The following is a 24022-nucleotide window of genomic DNA, read 5'->3' on the forward strand; positions in this document are numbered from 1 at the left end:
TTTTTTTTTCATTTCAAAAAAAGACATCGAGTACAAATTTAATTAGACATATGTATATTGAATTAAGTTAACAAAATACAGTATAAGCTATGTTGAATGTACCTATACTGTATAAGTATCATTTCAGATATTTGAAACATACACTGGATCAATTATACAAGGAAGTATTTTTGCATATTTTGCTGATGCATAGACAATCCTCGCTGCGGCTCAGAATATGCTTATACGTAGCTACGAATACCAAAACTATTTCATCTAATATTTGATGTTTAATATCTAAATGGTAGGCAAGAGAATATAATAGAACAAAGACAGAATTATCACTCAACTTGGTACGTCCATGCGGTATTTCAATTATAAAGAATGAGTTTTAACAACAGCCAAACTTATTTCTGTGAATTAGATAAACTGGAGTGAAATGTTGCCATGAAAGAAAAATATCTATGATAACCTCATGATTCAGAAAATAAGGAAATTACTATACATCGCTTTATGACTAAGTGGTAATATTTACAGAACAATGTACGTGCATGTATAGCAAAGTTATCTATGAAAACAGTTGAAGAAAGTTTTAAAATTCAGCATTAACAACCTTTCTCTGTACCAACAAATAGTCCAACAAGTAATGCATGAACGATAATAATCCCGATCAAAACACATGAGTACGATCGAGGGATGTCGATGATCAAGTAACAATTCAAGATACAATGTACATCAAGCACATGTATGCATAGGATTGTTTCGATAAATTAATATCATCAGAACAAAAAGCCACACCAAGCGGAAAGGATAAAGGCAAGGTCATACGTAAGATGATGGGTCATTCACACAGGAAGGATCAATCTCAAAACTATAGTACTCCGTACCAGAACTGTCATCGCGCTCAATATCTGGCGTTTTTAATCCGTACAGCGCCAGTTCATCCAAATGAACATTGCTTCCCAGCGGAGTTGCATAAGCAGCATTCGCACTTTCAGCGCCTATGTCCACATTGAATAGTTTACTAACTTGACTAAGGTCGGGTTGTAAAGTTAAGTCAATGTCACCATGTAGGTCGCACTGATGTACATCATCCGTACATGAGCTAGAAGAAGCTGCAGTTTCAACCGAATTGTCTCTGAATGATAATTTTGGAATATTTCTTAATCGACTGCTCAGTGATGGTAGAGCAGATCGTTGAGAGGTTGTCACCGAATTGCCTTTTTGTTGTAAATCTTTACCGGTACTTGCCGGTAAGAAATTATGATGCGGTTCGAGTTCAGGGCTAGGTGGAATGTCTATTGCTTCTTGTCTGAGCAAAGAGCTTTTTCGTCGCTGTTGTAGAGTGGGTCGCTTGACTGATTCTTGGCACTTGGATAAAATATTATCACAGACATCAGATTTCGATTCACTGGGCAGGTTTTTTTCAGTATCAGTGGCTAAAACGAGTGCCATACATGCGTTTTCACCATGTGTTTCCATTTCTGGTACCTCTGATATCGGATCTGAACAAATACCAGAGCTAACCTTGTCAGTTTTTCGTTTTTCTGCGTTTACTGGCTGTTGTTTATCATTGTTAACAACGCAATTATTGATAATATCAGGATTGTCGGTACTATTAACATGTGGACACGATGTCCATCCTTTAGTTTGCAAAAGCTGATCAGAATGTATGTCTTCACTGTGAAAATTATCATCCTGAGTTATCTGAGGATTTGATGGACTGCGAACAACATATGATTTACCTGCTAAAATCTGTAAACTTGGCAAGTTAGGTGTGTCACCGTAGTGATCAAACAGATAAGCATTGGAGCACCCACGCAAAATTGATCTTCCAGATTTTGTACTTGGACGTCGGTCGAGTTGGTGCTCGGAATATGAGAAGAAGCCGATATCATTTACAGAAACTTCTTGTTTGTAATCGATCATATCTGCCCTGAAATCTGATTGTACAGGTGGTTTGTGTATTTCAGCCTCGCAGTGGAAATGTTCAGGTCCAAAATCGTGAATCGATACAGACGTATTCATAGACACGCTGTCCAGATTCAAGTGATCAGTGGGAACTTCAATGATCGGACTCGGTGGGGCACCTTGAATAATAACCTGTGGTACATTGTTTGCGCTATAAGCTACTGAGTATACTCCTAATTGTTTTGATTCCTGACTGTCCTCTTTAAACTGTCCACTGCAGAGACTATGATGAAATTTACTGCACATTCCCGGCGTATGAGCCTCGATTGTTAACGAAGCTGACCGCGATCGCGGAGTCTCACGCTCTGAACATATCGAAAATCTATAACCAAGATTACTATAGCCTACACTATCAGTCGAAAAAGTCGGATTAAGATAACCTCGTGATGCATTTAATATTCCCTGAACTATTTTGCTGCCTGAGGTTTCGCTGTTGATATCTGAAATACCATCGGGAGGTAACTCTTTGTTGCCAGTGTCATCTTCGACATCCAGCCAGTCGTCGGGATCGCCATCTGGATTAGTAACTTCAATTTTCACTGCACCACTCGTCCTGCGCATGAAATGCTCCGAAAAACGCCGACACGGTTCAGGCTCAGTCACACGATCAGGATCAACCTAACATAGAATAGACCATTTATAGATACGTCATTTTTATCAGTCAGAGGAAAACGTTCCCTCATTGAATGTGAATGCTGTGATGACTTACTGGCTTAGGCGTATCATTATTAACTGGCGTACCAAGATGATACTGACCAAATTTGAGTATTTCCAATAAAACAACCATAAATGTATAACAGTAGATGTATTCCACCTGAAAGGAACATATTTTGATTAATGACATTTTAAGACTTCCAAAATGATTTAGTGGTCAAGTCAGCGTTTAAACCAAGAAATCGGACATATTGGAGTTCGGAGTCATTCTTACCAGATTTTCTACAAGATGATATCTATTAGACTTCACTGTTCGCACGGCTTTGAATATGTCCACCTCTCCTTCAGCTCTCATTTTGTCAAATGCTATATTCAAAGCACAATAGATACCACACCTACTCACACCATTCCTAAAACAAACATGAGTTTTTATATTAGGATATAGAGGAATACTGTAGCGACTGCAGTAGATAGTAAGAATGAAATGTTTTATAAAAGGCTCCTCAAAGCTTACTTCGACATGACACATATAGGGCTGTTCGGGTTTGTTTCGTGCTGCCAATTTTCAACAGTCATCATCAATTCCAAAAGGGCAGCACTTGATGAAGGGATTTTATGTCGATTCGGCCAACAGGTCAGTTGAAACATTTGTATAATCTTTGGCTTTTCTTGGTTGCCAAAATCATGTAGACTAGCCAGCCGCTAAAAAACATAGCAAACAATTCATCAATGATTGCAGTAGACAAATTATTGAACCATACTAAACTGATACTGATATTGCTACTGATAGTGATACTGACACTGCTCAAGAAACGTTTTCATTATTTTCTGTATTATGTAAACGAACTATCAACAAATCGAATGAATTATTCATCTGGAAAAATTAATCTTTATGCTAGGTTGGACAATGGACTATAAAAGAAGTATCGTTTTAGAGTCCACGGTTAAACAAAATCGAATTTATTTAGCAAGTTAGCGAATTTAGAGAGTTTTTGAAACTATTATTCATAGAACATTTGCGAAAATATTTATGGAACATTCGCAGAAGCCAGGTCCAAGTGAATCATTTCGGTAAGCAAGAATCTGAGATGTCTGTGCATTTGCAAGAATAGCAAGAATAGTCTGGAGAAAGAATAGTTGCAGTGTGTTCGAACAAGGACCAGATGATATTTCAGTACCTATAACAAAGAACTGCATGTATATGCATTAAACAACTCAGTCCAAGAACATTTTATGTATGGAATAGTTTTAGTTCGAATTTGTGCTATTTTATGTAGTTAATGTGAGGTTTTTATCCACTGGCAACATAAATAGAGAGAATATATACTTTTGCATCTTTTGAAGCTACAATTTTACATAAACAACAAACTATCATAGATATATCCATCGATTTTGAAATTCTAACACATTAAACTGCAGATTTGATAAGTCTTCTAATCTATATCATGATAATTTTGTGTGATTTTATCCCGGTAACATGCCTGAGACATGCATTTTGTGAACTTGTGACTTGAAGCAGGTATTGCTAGCAGTGTGGACGGATATCAGTGCCCTTCATGCATTCAGCCTCTCTCAAAAAACGAATTAATTCATAATCACTCCTGTTTCCTTCAGGAAAATATGTTTTCACGAAGGTCGTACCAGAAAACTTCATAGCATCGCACGCCTCAAACAATATGCAAATTTGAGGAATTATTCAACATGAGCCAAATATATAAAATCATATTTTGTATATGCTCTGAAACAAAGATCGGTACTTTTCCTGCATGGAGATCACAACAACAGGGATATTTTCTTTAACAAGAAACACATTTTTTCTAATGACTATCACCTCGCCAGCTTCCCCAAGTTCCAAGGCAACATGGCCATATTTTCTGCTCTGTAAACAAAATGTATGCGGTGAGAAAAAGATATCTACTTGACTTGTCTATGTATTTTATTCCAGAATTCTAAGTATTCATCAATGGCGTCACACTTTATTACTCTATTGTGCATGCTAAATTATTCTCCTTTAACGAAGGCCACCTCAACCAGGTACATTTGCATGGTACATCTGCCATCGATTTATTCTCAACAGACATTATAGTATGGGTTTCATCATTTGTAAAAAAATACTTTTAAATCTGTTGTAGACAATAATTTAAGCTAAACTGAAGGTTTTTACAAATCGGTTAACTGGAGGATCATTTCAGCGAGAGCTGAATGTAGCGATGCTGTTGCATCTTTGTATCATTGAGAAGTGTAAGGTACCACGTAGCCTACCGGTACATTTCGATATTCAGTGTAACATGTATGAAAATATGTACATGCAGGCATCCATCCCATGCACCATTGTATAGTGAAAAATCCAGGGCATATTTCATTCAAACAAAACTATACCATGTAAGAAAGTGATTGCCATCTATGTTGGTAAATATTTCTATGCTTAGGATATCATATCATACCTTTCGAATTTTAAATCTCCTGATTCGAACATTGGGATGGATCATGTCTTCAATCATTTCTACTACTATTGGACCATAAATTTTGGCTTCGGACATTTTTTCAGGCCAAAACTGTGGAAATGCCTGTAAAATAGCTCAAGAATGATCATACATACTACTAGCAGTAAACCTGAGGACAACTATCATCAATGGGGGTAGCCAAATTTTATAGAATTTTATTCTAAATCATATATTATATTCTTCAAAAGTCGTACGAAATTCAATCCATCCTAGTAATGACTTACTCTTGATCCAGGTAATTCATTCAGCAGGACAATACTGTAGGTATGATAGTCATAAGCAAGTCGCCAGATATCATTAATCGTATTTCGTTGAGGCCATTGAGTCACTATGTAGGAGTTCAGATTGTAGTACCCCTAAAATGAATATGGATAAATGAATGAAAAATTCGATACCTCGTGTTGCTCACAGTATAGGCATGTATTTTGACCTTTACTTCAACGGGAAGGGAAGCCTTTGGCACAGCATATCACGTCATGCCATTATATTCTTTTAAAGAAAACTGATTTTTTTAACATTACAAAAATCAATTATTGATGTATTTTACAGACACCGTGAAAGCCAATACGGTCTATTCTATTCTAGATTACATTAAGGCGTTGCATTTGTATTTTATATTGCAGACACATGTTCACAATATTTCATAGCAATTACATACATAACCAGCCAGACTGGCAACCAAATGTACTTATTGACATAAAGTGTTTGCATTCGAAATACATTTCATTTTAGTAAATTTTCCTTTAAAAATATACAGCGAAATCGAAAAAACAAACAAACATAGATATTCCATAAAACTAGGAACACACAGATGGAAAAAAACACACATGGAAATAATTGAGAAAATTAACATCATCATTTGCTTGTGGCCTCGCTTTATTCAAAGGGATAACATCATTTAATTGCTCATGTTTGAAAAACCAGCATGATACGCCCATTACAATTGACAACCATATTCCTGGGGGGTGGTAACCGAGCTTTTCTACGAGATCCAGCCTGGCTGAATATGCAGTACTGATTGCTCCCGGTACATTTAATGTAGAGCTGAACAAAAACCAGGAAACATCTGGTAATGTAACTCTTAGCATCTTCCTAAATAAAACAGCATATAATTTCATACTTTTCGCAAGATAGCAATAATATAGAATAGTGATATACAAAAACTCAGCAGGTAGAGAAATGTAGTACATGATGGAGTATATTGGTATACTAGTGAAGCTGATAATGTCGCTTAATGTCACTTGGCCATTAATTGGCTGCAGAAAACTGTACAATACAGAACTAGTGAAATTTGTAGGTAGGCATATGGTTGTCATATTATGATGGAGATAACTTTAAAGAGAAACTCACATCAACGTAAACGGCATTGATGAAATCAGCACTATCGCAGCTATCGTGGGTCATCAAGTACGGTCTTGAACGCTCAGCTTCAAAAGATGAAATGATAAAATCATCTATCACACTTTTCTATTACATGTACGTGTGTTGTATCATAAAAAATCTATGCCATTTCCATTATGCGAATAATAATAATTATCATCGAATACAATGACCCGAAATTGGATACTTAGGACTGAACTATCAAAAGGAGGAAAATCTGAATTTTAATGACACAAATGAATGTTGTAACTTGATTTGTGACACAATAATAAAGTCATTAAGTCACATATAGAAATGTAATCACATACGTAATTATAAAGTTATTTTTCTATTTACTACAGTTGTTACATGTGTATGAACTCATGTAACATGTTTCATAACTGATGTAGTAATGAGATAGTTTGTTGTTATTAAACAACAACCTGCGAAGCATGTACGTTTCTACAGACAATTCACCTGCAACGGTGAACGAAGTTGTGAATAATTATTTTTCACGCATGCTTAACGTAAACACATTATTTCATATCATATCATATCATGTTGCAGAAGGTATAGATACGTAAATATAATAGTGCTAATTAAGAGATAGCAATCCGTAAAGCAGACTAGACACTGGTATTTGCTGTTTATTTTTGTGAAAGCGATCTCGCCGTACTTACGAGGTTGTAACATAACGTCTCTGCTTTTCCAACGATTTTCAGCACGATGGCCACCTGCACATTCACCCGCGGTCAATTTCGGAACGACGGACTGCAAAGTCTGCAATATGGGAATGAAAAAAGACGTTTCAAAGGAACAAGACGTTTCAAAGGAACAGTCGAATTCGAGGAACAGGCGAACTAAATTTGGAAGGGTTAGTTTATATAGGTCAATGAAATCAGCCAGACTATGTTGACAACAGCTGCTGTGAATTAAAAGACGAACCTATTGCAGCAGAATGTAAAATTATGCTTTTCAGAGAGAAATCAATGGCTATGAGCTAGTGCTCTGATTATCGGCCCGCCAGAATGACTTTTAACATCAATGATCACAGCTGTGTCTTACCCATGTATTGATGATTGTTATCAACTGGAATTAATGCTGAATATTACCTTAAACTCTCGTTCAAAACCTGTCATACGTGACTTCGGTTCTTTGAATGACAAACGTTGCACAACCTGGTTCAGAGCTGATGAGGGAATCGCGGTCACCTGGCATTTTAGATGGATGTTAACAGCTTCATATATGAACTGGTACTGAGCCTGCAACACGATACAATACGTGATCTTAATGGAATCACTTTATAGGATTAGGTGAAACTTGAACTGTTTGCTCATAGTGAAAAAGATGAAACATTTTGCTTGGAGCCAAAATAGTTCAGAACTTACCAAATCCCGCACCATTGATGGCCGATTGCGTCTCATGGCAGCAATAAAATTGTAAATAGCAATTTGTTTTTCACATGCACCTTGATCTAACATAGCATCAATTGTAATGAATGTCCCAGTACGACCAGCACCAGCACTAAAAATTTGAATCATCAACATTGTCAGGCCTAGTATTTATAGAAAAATCTTTTATTGCATATACTGGTAGTTGCATCTACGATGCAATGTAGCCTACAAATATCTTACCTACAGTGAACCAATAATGGACCTGGTTTTCCAATCATATAGACCTTTATTTGTCTGCGATATTCTAGAACAGCAGGTATTTGCGGACAATCATGATCACTCCAGTTACCAAATTGGAATTGTTTCACGATGCGTACTTCGTCACAGCCTGTCTGTGTAATTAACAACCATGGCAAGGTTAGACATAGGTAATCAATTACGAATAAACTGAAATATCATGTTAACATGGGAATAAAAATTACTAATCACATATAATCAATGAACATCATAACCATAACTTTTTGATCAAGATGATCAAAGAATAAACCAGTTTTCATATACTTTATCTCAACAAATAGATCCAACACTAGTAATTTACCTTCGTTATTCTGAAAGTACGTATAGTGAAATCAGCAGTTTCTTCAGTCTCATCCAGCCAAACGTCAATACCATCATAGAAGGCATGTGTATTGTGCCAATACTTCTCACATTGTTGCTGCATATAGAAAAAAAACATGAATACCGGTGTGTATATATATATATATACTATTCAAATCAACATGGATTGAGGATCAAGGTACGTAAACGTAAACATCTCATTCAACTAGATATTTCTTTTTTATACTGAAGCGAAAAAGTGACGGATCATTGAATGGGAAAGTCATTCTCTTCAATGAGTTGTACTTCAATGATAAATGATTATTTTTAAAAATTTGATTATCCAGCATCTCCAGCCTAATATGAAGAATCTAGAGTACTAGTAGTTAATTTGCTGATGCAAAACACTAACCACTTCCACTAGGAGGTCAAGAGCTATATTGCCAATAACCCAGTCACGTGATGTTAGTCTAATGAAGTACATGAGAAAACGAATATCTGTTGATAAATCCATGAATTCGTAATACGCGCATTATTTAAATCAAATACAAATCCTACCCTGGCATGTTCAAAAAGGTTTGTTGCCATGACGATGCAATGACAATCGTACTGCCAAATCATTCGCCAGAAGTCGTTTACTGAGTATCTGTTGGGACCTGTAAACAAAACATAGTTATCATAGATATGAGTTGATAATTACCATATCCAAATTACCACTGAGTCATACTTTCAAGGGACTCAAGAATTATTTTCACTCGCCATTAGCCATTCATCATTACAGTAACTTCACAATAGCACCACGTATATGTCATATCATACCAATTAATATGTTTCATGCAATTCTTCATCAAATCATATCAAATAATTTTCATGAACTAAATCAACTGGCCACATTAATCTAATCTAACTCTAGGGTTGGAATCTTAATTCAACTAGCACCTGGCAAGTTGCAGTTCCACTTTGCTTAACTATATACATACCTTGAGCCGCTATGTATGACCTTGGTTTCCGATAGCCCTACAGTAAGATTAAATAAAACATAAATCATAAATAAATCTTTCGGAATCTGTATCAGTGATCAATTATAGATCGCATCGTGAAGTTATTGCAGCTGTTGTTTTCTCAATCAGTTGATCAACAGACGAAACTTCCAAGACGCAAAAAATTAGGTAACCCAGATTTCAAACTCAGAATGAAAAAAGACTTAGAATAACCGGTTCACATAAATTGGCCTTTAAAATGGACAATTACGTTGTATTCATCATTTATGAATGATCAAATGAACCACCCACCAGGGCACGCCCAAAATAAAGTAGCTAATTTCTGAGTTCTGGTATCCATTAGCAATAGAGGAGTCAAGTATACATGTTTTCTTTTTCATTGGATCTGATTCAGAATGTAGCTATCAATCATAAATGTGCGTTGGTGGATAATGCAAAATACACAAATCGCCTACGTGTATACTTTTATGTATGTATCGCAATTGTGTGCTCTTGTCCAAGACACGCTTGGAATAAGCAATCAATCGCTATATATATATATATATATATATATATATATATATATATATATATATATATATATATATATATATATATATATATATATATATATATATATATATATATATATATATATATATATATATATATATATGTACATACACATATCACTTCGAGACATATTGCATAATTTGTCTTATGCTACATATCAATTGACATTTGTATTTGGCTTGAAAGCAGCTGATTTTTTTAAGATGATGATTCTGTTTAGCCAAGCACTATTGATGTTAATGTCAAAGACCACGAGACAGATGTGACAAATTTCGTTCATTTATCTGACATTTATCTGGGACCGAATAACTATCTGACTTCTGCACCTCTGTCTCTGTTGATAAGCAGCGCTTTAACTAATGTATTAGAGATGAATTAATTTAAATACGTGTTGTGATTTAATGGCGAAGCTTCCATCCAAATTACCACCAACACACACACACACACACAACTATTAAGCAATTTGCTCGGATGGAGAATCCAGCCGAATTCTGATTAATTCAGTGTTAAGTGTCGCATAAATCACGAACTTACGTGAACCCAACTGGCGTTGATGTAATCAGAGTCCACTTGTCCAGGCAGTACATCCAGAACAACTCGGCTGTGGTCAACTGAAATCAAACAAACTGCCATAAGAAATTGAGATATAAAACCGATATACAACTGGATTATTAGACCAGTAAAAGAAATCAATTCAGCTTTTATTTCATTAGTCTTGTCCCGGTGAAGAACTATTTATCACTCAGTAAAGCTTTCAGATACATGTGAGGTCAAAAGGTGCATCATAAAATCATGGATAACAAGGCTACTTTTTGATGAATCATTTATGATAGACTCTAAAACGAAAGTCCATGATTCTACGAATAAGCGAAAGACGTTGTCAAAGCACTTATGCCTCAAAAATAGTCTCAGTATTTTCCTGGGGTAATATTCCATACATCAAACCACAAAATTATTCATAAGTAGCTGACAAAATTTGATGTTAACATAAATTCAGAAGCTTCAAGAATGTCTAGGGATTTCTAGTCAAAGCCATTACTGGAAATAGAATGCCAGATGGTCTCCGAAAACAAACTGATAAGCGGTGGAAAATTGAAATGGTCTTCTTTTTCTATGGTAAACATGCTATGTACGGTGATCTATCAATCAGTTTATCAATAATATCTGAAACAGTTTTCTTATGTTTTCGCAGCCTGCTGTATCATTCATGAGCTGTTGCGCATCAAATGCCACTCCGTCCCGATTCGTGTGTTAGCTTTTTATCTAGCTTCTGAAGGTGAAAATTTATCAGTTTTGAAGACCTGGGCAGTGCTTCTGCTTAAGAAAGTCAATAGAAATTCGTATTGACAAAGTCCCTCGAACAGCCCAGGCCTAATGTACGTAACTATGTAATGAAATCTATCCTAAGCTGTACATAAGAAAATTATAATTGTCATTCTATCATAATAGTTCATTAAGGATGCTATAATTTTAATACTAATCCAGGAAAATAGATTCACTTTCGTCGATGCATTTATACCAGAAAGGTGAATTATAGTTTGATTTGAAAGCCTTCATACACGACAATACCTACATGGTATAGGGGCAGTGGCCGAGTTTTTCAGCTCATTTCCAGGTTTTTCAGCGACGGAGCAAGAAGAGAAGGCCTGATATTTCTGCAACCGCTGTAAGACACATTAAACAAGACAACGATGATGGTTACTAGATATATAACGCACGGGTATAATTCTGCACTGTGCATACCGTGCAAAACATACGCCCACTAAAGAAACACAAATGTCAACAAAAATGTCGGTAAATACAAATCTTCTGTTTGCTTCGCATGCATAGGGAAAATAAAAATAAATGTATATCATCGCGGGGAGATGTGTTGATTTGTTGAAACAATGCTAGAAAAAAATAGATATTCGATAAATTTGTGTAAAACCGATTTTTCCCATTGGATTGCAACACTGCAGTCTATGCATATACCGGGTATATCAAACTGGTTGTATTACGCATTTTACACACTTGACAAGACAGAAAGCTAAGTCAACTTCAATCTCGTTTAACATCCCCAATTTCCAATATATATATATATATATATATATATATATATATATATATATATATATATATATATATATATATATATATATATATATATATATATATATATATATATATATATATATATATATATATATATATATATATATATATATATATATATATATATATATATATATATATATATATATATATATATATATATATATATATATATATATATATATATATATATATATATATATATATATATATATATATATATATATATATATATGTATATATATATATATATATATATATATATATATTATGAGTGAGTGATATATATATACTATATATTTATGAGGTGATGGAGAATGTGTGAATAAAATATACTGCAGATAGTGAAGCGTAATCAAACATGACAAAAAAAGAAGTTTCGTATTTGCACGTATTTTTGATATCATTTCACGCAATAAAAGAAAAAAAAAATTCATTCGTATTTCCAGCATACGAATATACAAATCACCTTGAATTCTATGGACAGGTCATTATGGGCTTTTCTCTTCTTGAGAACCTCCGCAAATACCTCCACAGGAATTGGGCTTGCATTGACATTTTCGATCCTATGTTCTTCTTTCGCTGAAACATTTGATGAATATGTAAATACTTTTACTGCTGAAGTCTGTTAAACGTGAAGAGTTCATTTCATTCGCACAGAGTGCTCATTACCCCTTTTCTTCTGTATTTTCAATAGTCTTGCTTTACGTTTTGCTTTAGGTGATTGTGTCCGTTTCCTGTATAGATACAAATAAATTATTACAGGCTGTAGCTTCTCCGTTATATCAAGGTTTATGAAGAACGCAAGAGTTGCTCAGGTACTTGAACTCACATTGATAGTAGCTTCAAGAAATAGATAGCATGTATAAAACAGCTGCTAAAAACTGTGAATGACAATTTCTGGATCCAAGTCAAACACTCGGGAGTGTTTGACCCGACTTGAATTATACAATCTAATGGAGGTTAAGGGCCTTAAACCTCCCTTAAAGCGAGGGAGACATAAAGAAGATACAAATTACAAATATAGATCAATCTAGACCAGGACTCGATGTTTAATGATATATTTCCGACGTACAATACTAAACAGCCTACAATTCATTTGTTTACTTTGTTTACTACATTTTACGGCTGGCCGCATCAATGAATACATGATTCCTGTTTAGGAATTCGCACTCCCGGTGCTTTGGCAGCAGAAATCAAACTCTTCGAATGATGTTCAGCTTGTTTACTGAAAGATTTCAGTTACAACAAAATTTCACTCAAACAAAAACACGATCGACCGCTGAGTTTAAACATCATTCAATCGCTAACGCAACGGAAATACTAAGTTGCCGCCTCTTACTGAATCGTACAAGTACATCGCTGTTCCGCCTTTGGATTTCGAAATGCTGATTATAATCGAACTATCAAACGGCAGATCGCGAAATCCTCGAGTTCGAATTTCAATCAAGCACTTAGCTCACCATTAATGCCAACATCATTACGGTCAAAACAAGAACGAGAACGAAGACAATGGTTTGAAGTTTGATCGATGACTAAAACGTTCGTTGAATTTGAGTATGACATGAATATGCGGGAAACCTTTTTTGTTTTTCATAAAAAATCACATACAATAAACATTTCAATCTACTGAGAAAGTGAAAAAAAGTATTTTCACCTCATTCCAACACTTCTCGGTGATTGGTCTTTATCAGTTAAACACTCTTATACCTTTACACTTTATCTCACATTCCCTTAAAAAGTTTATTCAAAGGAAATCTCACAAATCAAAAACTTATCTCAAACGGATATTCTGGCACAGTAAGTAATGAACTATAGGAAAATATATCAATGATTCCACAAATTCACTTAATTCCTACAATACGTTAATTTCCGTATATGTTTTCTTACTATTTTGAGAAATTCATTACCGATATACTACCACAACATTTTAATAAACTACTTAACAATACAATGATAAATGTTGAAGTAGTTCTTGGCGGATTGTGACTTCCATTACTTACACAGGCTCAGCAACGTCATTATTGACAAATATCACGAGTTGCTTCGTAGTAAGATACAAAAGATATCCCCAATAATTCCCCAAAAATTACCAGCTTAGCTCTAAATACCAGTCTCAGCATTCACTTCACCTGGCATTTACTTCACATTGAGTAATAAGCTAAAACACACTATGAATAATTTAAAACCGAAATGAATAAAACCGTTGATCTAGCCGTTAAACTCTTCAAAACCCGCTCGTGGAATAGTTTTTTAAATCTTTAATGATATTTGTTAATGCTAGGCGTAAAAGCAACTGCCGTGAAATCAGTCGAGCGTGTTTGTATCAGGTGTACCTCAAAACACAGCAGGGAAACAGGTCAGTAGGATCGTATGGTATTTCTCTCAAGCACATACAGAAAGAGCATTGTGTGGAAATTCACTCAAATGTTCAACGCAAATCATAATCTCTTCCAATAAAGCAAGAAAAGTCAGGCTTTTGGGCGTAGTAAAAACATACTATCAAGTGAAAAATCATCGATCTATCTATTCAATCTGTTCATCGGTATGCAGGAAAACCTTGAAGGTGTGCTTGATCTTGTAACAGTTCTTAAGTCGGCCACTGGTCCATTCATACAGTAAATCTATCAGTTCGTCGACTGTTTATATTTCTATGAAAGTCCATACATTCCGATGGCTCAGCCGCAAATTTAGATGTTGTGGGGGGGGGGGGGAACACACGTTGTTGAGGTGAAGTTGCATCGGTTAGAGCTCGTAATTTATTCACATTCCAACAGGTTGGAGGATTCACTATACAGCGGCAGCAAAAATAATAAACAGCTCATACCTGTTATTTGCACCGTAAAATCTGATATGCAGAATCAGATTAAAAATGTATAACAAATATCAGGACCAAATATACGTGAACATTCGATTTAATATTTTGTGATGATAATCGCATTACACCAATAAAAGCAGGACATATTCTTTTCAATCAATTAGGCCTTACGATACGTATTAATTAATATCATCATCACTTACCTAAGATATTGACATGTAGCAATCGCGAATATAGCCACGGAGAATCCAACAAATATGAAGCTCCATTTTATTGTAGCTATTTGACTTTGCTCTGTTTTTGCTGCTGCTGAATGAAGAAAATGAAATCATATTCGGTATGCGATCTATATTGTACAAATCATCATCATAGAAAATCTTTAAACTTCACCATCGAAAATCTACACAGAAACTATTTTAGAGTTGATTGATGATGATAGTTTAGAATTGAACATAATAACTGAATAAATCAGGAAAAAAGGTTTTTAGATGAAGGCTCGGAATTTGGAGTGATAACTTAAGATTCGAGGACTTTTCCGATAGGATATAATTCAGCCTTTAGTCCGGAATAGAATCATAAATCTGCTATTCTAGTGTAAAAAAACCGTACAGATAAAATGGATGCTAGTCATCATGTAATCCTAACACCAGTTATTACAAGCATTTACATGTCATGCAAACACGTATGATGCATGTTCTTAAACAAATTAGTCAATTGAAAATAGAACGTCTGTTACCGATGGAGTACGATTATCTCTATAGCGACTCAAAATATTTCCGATAAATTTGTACATAAACCATTGTGTTACCGCTAAAAATAATGCTAGAATCGGTCGATAATTTGGTGTTATAACAAAGGCAGTCACCCGTCGTCTAAACAATATCAGTTTTCTTATATTTCACATCAATTTCAAATATCAATCTGTCACTAGTGCCGTTGTAATAAGGTTGGGTGGGATTTGTGTTCAATGTGAAGACTCCAAGTGAAATGACAAAATATAACAGATTGTCACCATTAATTATCATTTAGAATATTCCGGCTTTCTTTCTGATCAATTTCAATTATTCGGTGTCCTCGCAGGCACATCAATAAATGAAGATAACTAATGACGCACAAGCGTAAAGATTACAAATACAGTATATCCAAATGCGAAACCATTTTACCGATACCGCAACAGACATTACGAGGACTCTAATTAGGGCTTATCAAATGTGAACAAGTTCTTTTAAAAAAGGTGAAGCTTCCACCCAAGCATTTCTATTATGTCAATTGCTGGCGTCATAATGAGAGTGGAATCGATAATAAGCGAACGTAAAACAGGGCCGTACGGAACCAAAAGCGGTACTCATAACAACGTATTTCCAACCACGGCATCATACAAACTAGGCATTTACACGTATCTATGATTCCGTTAATTGATGGACAATATCAAAGGCCGTCTTAAATCAACGCCAAGCGAGAACGCATCTCATTAAATTTGAATGTTGCACCTTATAAACTGTAAACCCGAGGGTTAATCTACTAGCACGTGAATAAATCCGCAGCCACAGCTGAGGTTGGTAAGCCTTCTCATGCGTCATAAACGCACGCAGTTTTATTGAACGTTATACGTATTAGGTTTTAATATTCATCGTGATCGATTGGGCTAAAGTTTTCTCAGAAAATCCTTTAAATCATCTCCAAAAATTGCGGCTGCGTTTTAAAATGGGACACCTTAAGATGGGGATTCAATTTAATTTATTTAACCCTATAAGCATTAATATTTTTTTCGTATACCAGGGGTACATGTATTATTTCAACATCGATTCCAGCACGGATCGAGATTTTCCGAAGAACCTGGGAATAAAGATACCACACAAACCTGCAAGCTATGACTCAAGTAAGATATCCTTGGTTATGGATAGAAACCATGGCATGTGATGTAGATGCTAATGCTAACAGATTGTCACCGTGCATTTATCTTATTGACAGATTTCATTACAATATTCATTAGGGGAGAAGCATGAAAGCCTCCTTCAAATCAACAAAGCGTTTTTCACAATTTTTTATATCCGGGGAAGGCACGCAATTTTAAAATATGTATATACATAAAACATAGGAGCTTATTCCTTCGGGCGAGAAAGATTTAATAACTATATCAAGATGGATATTTACGGATTTAATAAACTAGGATTACACGGTAATCTCGCATAGGCAGTTATTTACTAGAAATTTACAGAAAACTGGAATTTCAAATTTGTACGATTTGACTTTATATATTCATGTCATGGGAAAAATGTGTGACTCACAGGACTAGTTATATTATGTTGTGGCACTGCAAGTTAGCTGTATACAGGATTGCTACTGAAGTGTCACCCAGCGCGCTGTTATAGTATGCAATGCTAGTAGGACTCGAAAACCACTTAATATAGACATTTTCCTCTAATGGGGTAGTATCGCCAACGGTGTTGAAAACAGAAGGATTTCTATTCGACATAGTTGTTTTTGTCATGGAAAACACTGCATAATGCCATTTCAACTACCCACTGAAGTTGTTTTCGATTCCATGTGGATTTCTCGTTTCCAATTATGAGATTCATAATCATAAGTCCCCGGAATGAAATATTTCTGCTCATACTGATTGAAAAATGGATTTAGATTTAATTTAATCAGTCAATAAGATGACTTCAACTCAGACTAAAATGAAATGTACGTAAGATGCAAAATTACAGTAGTGATACTAATAAGGAAACTTTCGGCAGTCGCTCAGGTTCAGGCAGTAATTTTGTCCACAGTGACAATTATCCACCCGGGATATGGGCACCGGCTTGAAAATGCTGGACTAACAAAAACAATTAGATCCCGATACTGTGGCTATCAATATTATGTTGGCCAACAATTTATCACCGTACCGTGTCAGAGTGTCAGACAAAAAAGTCTACTTCTTTTAACATACCGGTAGCGTACAATTATATGTTACTAAGAAAGTATTACACCATGGAATAAGATAATCTTCACGGGATTGGGGGAGTTACTATGAAATTTTATTTGTCCAAGGTAGAAAGCGATAGCGGCATACCATCAATAAAACTATGCTATCCAGTTGTACACGAAAACGCATTACAACCCGGATAATTTTACCCCAACCCTGCACAAACAGCTAGCAGAAGCAGCGGTAGCGGCAGCGGCAGCAGCGGCAGCAGCAGCAGCAGCAGCAGCGGTAGAGTGAAGACTTGATAAAATCCAAAAGCTAGTAGTAAACTAAAAACTGGTAATAAACAAGCTTACATTTGTCATTAGCCTTTTCCTTCTCTCAGATATGAATAATAGTGTGAAATCAGAATTACAACGACATAACGGAAAAGTATGATGATGCGTGGTGAAATAAATGACACATTTTCGTCTGATTTTTTTTAACTTTTGATATAGCATTGAACTGAATTAGCTTCAATTTCGAATTCAAATATATCTACAAAGGGAATTATACGACACCATTGATTAATTGCTCTAAGGATATCATTCCACCGAAAATAATGCGTAGAAAGCGTACGTGCACTTTGAAGTTTGTGTGATCGCAAAAAAAACAGATATTCGTGGACTTCGAATAATGTGTACATTACAGAAGTGCAAATAAACTTTCCAATATTGTAGATGATTATTCAATCCAAGTCCTGCCACGCTACGCTACCTTTGAATTGTCTTACTAATGCTGTGGATGATTTCGCGTAGGGAGAAATTTGAATTTTTCCTTCGTCAGAGTATGGAGATGAAGTTTGTACTAAACAACTTCTGTAAGATTAGTGCCACAGGATCCTTTGGAATATACCCAAACTAAATATTGACTTACCTATTACTGGGTCTGCGGTTGTATGAGTGGTATTTGCTGGAGTTTTAGGTGATGGCATATCAGTACTAGTTCACTTAACCTATCGTCTATTTTTTTATAAACGTGTCATCTGCCATGGTGGTAAACGCGCTTCGTCTATCCGCTGATTCTTTAAAGCAGCGTCTTCATCTTTTTCAATATGACTTCTACAAGAAAGAACGTCAGCGTGTGTAGATATGACTAATGAGAAGAGATCTAAAGATCCACGGCGAAGTTGAGAACAGGCATTACGTACAAGCATGGACTATAAAACGAACAATTCATATCATATATACACTAATAAATATTTACAATAACATATATATGCCTGTAGTAAATAAGCATCAGCATCAGCATCCCAAGCAGTTAACACGATTATTCTATTTCATAATGAATGAAGTTTAATGCAAGTCCTATCAGAATGAACACACGAAGATACCTTTTCATACTAAAGCCTGTTATTCAGCGAGAAGAAAATATTCAAAACCAGTTGCATTTTGTATCTTTAAAACATTTTGAGCTTGCAGTGGGACCTATTCAATATCTACCAGTCAAAGTGGCGCGGAAAGGTGGCATTTAGAAGTAATGTTTTCCAACAGGGTATACATTTCAAGAAAATCAGATAATGAAAAAGTTCTCCACCAAATACACCTTAATGCACATACAATAGAAAGATATAAGATAGGAGGATAACTGAGGTTTCAGGGACTTTTAATGAAATGCATGTCTATGCAGTGAACTCACATCCAGCTAAAGTATATCCCAATGAAACACCTAGGTTGCTGACCAGAGGTCAGAATTTCTTCACCTGACTGGATAATGGTAAGATTAAGTACACTGATGAGAATGTTGAAACATGTTAGCACAAGAACCTAAGTATAATATAAGTAGAATAGTCAATCTTAGCCACCTTATCCACTTGTCAGTACCACCGACTACAATTCCTTGGACCTCTGCTTTTCATTAATTGATTGCCAATCTAGATAAGTCAAATTCTTCGGTTTGAACTTTAGCTTCAGATTAGAATAATTATGGCTACTACCCAACACGCTTATGACAGAAAGCGCCAACGAACGTTCAGCCAAAAGTCACTGAAGTCAAAGATAACATTCAGAGCATAAAGACGCTGATAAATCATAAAAACAAAATGTTTAAGAATGTTTAGTCTCCGATGATATCATGAGCAATAATGAGTATCGTGAGACAGGTTGTCGCGAGGAAGGTCGGACTGAAGAGTATAACGCACAACGCGAGCTGGTTTCAGATTAATAAATAGGAAACCAGATGTTTAGTGGAACATTTTGGGATGTGATTGATTAAAATCCTCTAAAAATATCACGGCTCAATTCATATATTGGATGATTTAATGTTTCTCATTGCAGAATGAACAGAACATAAATAACCGATGTATTGCCGATCCTCATTAGTTCTTATCTGATCCAGAAGTAAAACTAATTTATCCACACTGAATCAGCTCTCAAAGTCATTGATAAGTCGCTTGAGTGTATTTAACACGGCATTGGGCGGTGGCAGAATTATTTACAAATTCATCAGTCAAAATTCCTTATTTTGTCATAACCAGAGTATATGAAACAATTAGCTTATTTTAGAAGGAGAAAATGATTATCAATTGAGAAATGTTTAAAATTATCTTGACATGACTATTCATATAACTTCCCTTTGAGCTAGTGCCGCACACCAGCCATAACAGACATTATATTTATCACAAAAATTCAATGAAATTCCCATATACCTTGAAGCACCTCACATCAATGATAAAAACTTGATAAGAATATACGTAGGTTCATGAATCTGATTTGAAGAAAAAAGATCATTATCAGACTATGATAGCTATGATCACTAAAATTCGATTCTTGAATTCAGAGGAATGACCGACAAAACGAATCAGTGACAAATGAGGTGAAAAATTCTCAAGATAGTCCAAAAATGAATAAAATATTATCTTATCCGTATAAATTAATCTGTGAATACCGCATACGTTTCCATGTAAAACTAAATACAATCAACTATATCATAATTATAACGTAGAAATCAAACAAAAGGTGCAAAAAATACTACTCACATTGAAAATCATATCCAAATGCAGTATTATAGAATGAATTTCACATTAAACTGACAAGCGCCAACTATTTCAGTGTCTGTAGATCGAAGCATTTTAATTCCAACTGCAAGACTGTCATGCAACGTACGGTGTATTGATCAACTAGCGTAATACAGCTACAGCTGCTTCAGTAAGCAAGTCAGACTCAAGTTCTCCTCACTTGCGATGTACACTCTGTTTCCAATTCAAATCTCTAAGACCAACACCCATTTACCTTTTTTTTCTTTCAAAATCACAATATCAACAGAAAAAGAAAACCTGATGACGATGAATGTGCAAAAATTACATTCGTCTATCGGTATGAAATATATACGTACGAAATACATTTGCTTCCAACTCTATGCACGATTTTTTCAATACAATATTTTTCGTAATTAAGTACACAAGTACCGGTAGCGCACCAAAGAAATACTGTGTATAAATCTTAATTCTTTCCAACCATTTCCAAAGACATCTGCTCATTACGTTCAACCGATTTAAACCATCGTTTAATCCCAAAATTCAAGGTGCTGACTTTAAGAAACAACAACATATTTTTCGGGTAAAATAACTAAACTAAATAAACTAACTTACCATTAATTTCATGAGTGAAAACTCTACTAAAAGTTACCCAAAGTCAGTTTGCCTAGCAGATTGGCTTTATTAAAGTATACGATAGCAAATATCTGCTCTCAAGTTGAATATGATACATTAGCTGGCATTTAGAATTCATGAATGTTCGCGCAGATAAACGCTTTTCAGAACCAACCAACTGTACTTCATCTACACATTTCATACATACGAGATATTATTTCTACTTACACAACACGGGCGCATGTGGCATACCAGAAAATGTGTTCACTAGCTCAGAAAAAAAATTTCCACACTCGAGGAGAAGCTTCCTACGGCAATAAGCAGTAGATATTGTTCATGGAGTATAGTTAGTTTTAATTGATTACAGGAGACACCATGAGTAATTTATGCAGTCGCTAGTAATGATGTTTTTCTTTCGAACAGAAGAGGACTCCAAGCATTTAGATTTTGATTGGTTTTAAGAAGCTTAAACTTAAGAAATTCGGGGCCTAATTTTTCTAAGCTTTGCTGCAATTTCGATGTTCACAAACACAATGATTTTTTAGATCTTCTAGAATTGGTAAAACAGCTTATTGTCACAACAATTTTGTTATTTTTTCAGTTGTTCAATCATAATTTTGATCATTCTTCAGAAAATATTCAGTCTGGGATATTTGAGGATGGGAATTTTAAGGGACCTCGAGGTGTCCCGGACCCCCATGGACACCCCTGGATCCGCCACTGCCGGCTTTGACGTCGACGACATGTTCTGTTGTTTACATGTACAGAGCCCGGTGTCATGAATAGGTTTAAGCTTGAAACGGTTAAGTTTTAATTGTTGTCCTCAATGAGATTTGTCAAGTTGCCAAGTTGCCAATTTGAGTTTAACTTCTTCGTGATACTGGATAAGCATAGTTAGCTTGGCAGTGGGGCGGTTAGTTACGTTTCACCCGTAATCACGAATAAAAAATCCACTACTGAAATATAGATTACTAATCATAACTCAAATACTAACATGAAAATGATTCTTACCGATTTCTAAAAGTTCTCAAATGAAGAATTCGCGATCATTCAATTCCTTCTTTACTCCCTATTTGCGATAGAAAATTCATCAGTCAAAACGCAAATTTTGACGTTCAAGAATCGCGGTTTGACAATTTACGACGATAGCGCCATCCGTCGGTAAAAGTGTTTATTGAAACTGCAATTTCGTTTAAAAAATCGATTCTGATCTCAGCGGCGCTGGTGATTTGTAGTTCCTTGGCTAAATTGTGGCCTGGTATTGATATTCTTCCCGGGGTCGATATCTGACGATTGTATTCCCAGTCCTTGGTGCTCTATTGAATGGTCTCCGGCTACACGGTCTACAAAACTGATGAACCGGGGGTCTGTTGTTGTCGCCACGATAATTTCTCAATCCAGGTTTTTGTAAAAATAAGCTACCGGTACGTTGGGGATTGTGTCTTTTAGAGTTATATCGATCATAGAGCTGTACTGATGAAGTGTTCCATTGGTTAACGGTAGTTTGTATAGTTGATGGTGGTCGTTGTTCCAATTCGATTATAACAGCTGGTTCATCGGCAACCTGGGGAGCTTCTCTCCATTTTCTCCTCTCGGCTCTTCCATTTTTCGTCGCGGTATGATCAATACAAGGAATGCTATAGTTTGAATGTTGCTGGAATCTAGCGAGGTCCCTATTTACACATCTAATACCGGACTTCACCTCTCGAATCCGCAGAAATAACTGATGCGTTAAAGACTTACTTTCAATTTCGAATTGTCGGCTGTGATAAGCATTTAATACTTTGGCTCTTTTCAGTGCCCTTGAATCGTCCATTTCCGTTCCTAATCTGAACTTGATATGAAGTTTAATTCATTCCGATTTCATGTTGTTTCAATGTTTCCATCGTGTTGGCTTGGATATATGAATTTTTCATTATATAAGGCTGTGGCAAACTTGTTCTGACAACATTATTACGCCGAAATGAATTAAGCCAAAAAGCGTCAAACTGTTTTACGTCAACAATCGTGAAAATACATCGTGAGAAATCACCCGCATTAGGATTACTGTGATGGATAACGATTGATAAATGTAAAAAGTTAAATCAAATTAAATCGGACTATGATTGTCTCACGTCATGGTTGTTCTGTTGTTGTAGCGGACAATTCGGAACAAGGCCTGTTGGGTATCGTTGTGACTGCAATTTTCCGATAACGACACTTCACGAACGAGTCGAGGTGTCGGTGGTGGATTAAAAGCCGTCGGAACTTCATTCAGATGATGTATAAGTTCTGTAGGATAATGATTTTGCCAGATTTTGTTTCTTTGTTTTGAAACAATATTGCTGTTCGAAAGGCTTGACTCCTTGCAAAACAAGGAAAACAAGCAAAATCCTTGCAAAACAAGCAAAATCTGTTCTCTAAGATCTTTATCATTTACCTTCGTTTAAATTTTTCTCTTGGAAGGTGTTGAAAATCTGTAGAAATCCTACGTGGGACTATATTAGACTTTGACCTGATACAAAAATAAAATCTACCCAGCCTCGTCATGGAAAAATAACCCTCGTAACAATTTTTGTATCGA

The 24022-nt window shown here is 35.5% G+C and overlaps 1 protein-coding gene across 1 annotated transcript; it reads right to left on the reverse strand.

The window, feature by feature from the left end:
- Window positions 1-801: 801 nt before the first annotated feature.
- LOC141899056 (uncharacterized) lies at window positions 802-23275 on the reverse strand. Its single transcript, XM_074785209.1, has 20 exons — window positions 22882-23275; window positions 15124-15229; window positions 12775-12839; window positions 12572-12684; window positions 11585-11675; window positions 10546-10622; window positions 9439-9475; window positions 9017-9114; window positions 8460-8576; window positions 8102-8253; window positions 7856-7991; window positions 7580-7729; window positions 7148-7247; window positions 6459-6535; window positions 5333-5464; window positions 5049-5171; window positions 3119-3306; window positions 2879-3014; window positions 2660-2764; window positions 802-2568 (listed from the first exon to the last, which is right to left on the reverse strand). Exons 1-20 carry the CDS (start codon window positions 23273-23275, stop codon window positions 802-804), a joined length of 4164 nt encoding a protein of 1387 aa, XP_074641310.1.
- Window positions 23276-24022: the final 747 nt, after the last annotated feature.

This window comes from Tubulanus polymorphus, chromosome 2 (assembly GCF_964204645.1).
Source record: "Tubulanus polymorphus chromosome 2, tnTubPoly1.2, whole genome shotgun sequence".
Lineage (NCBI taxonomy): Eukaryota > Metazoa > Nemertea > Palaeonemertea > Tubulaniformes > Tubulanidae > Tubulanus > Tubulanus polymorphus.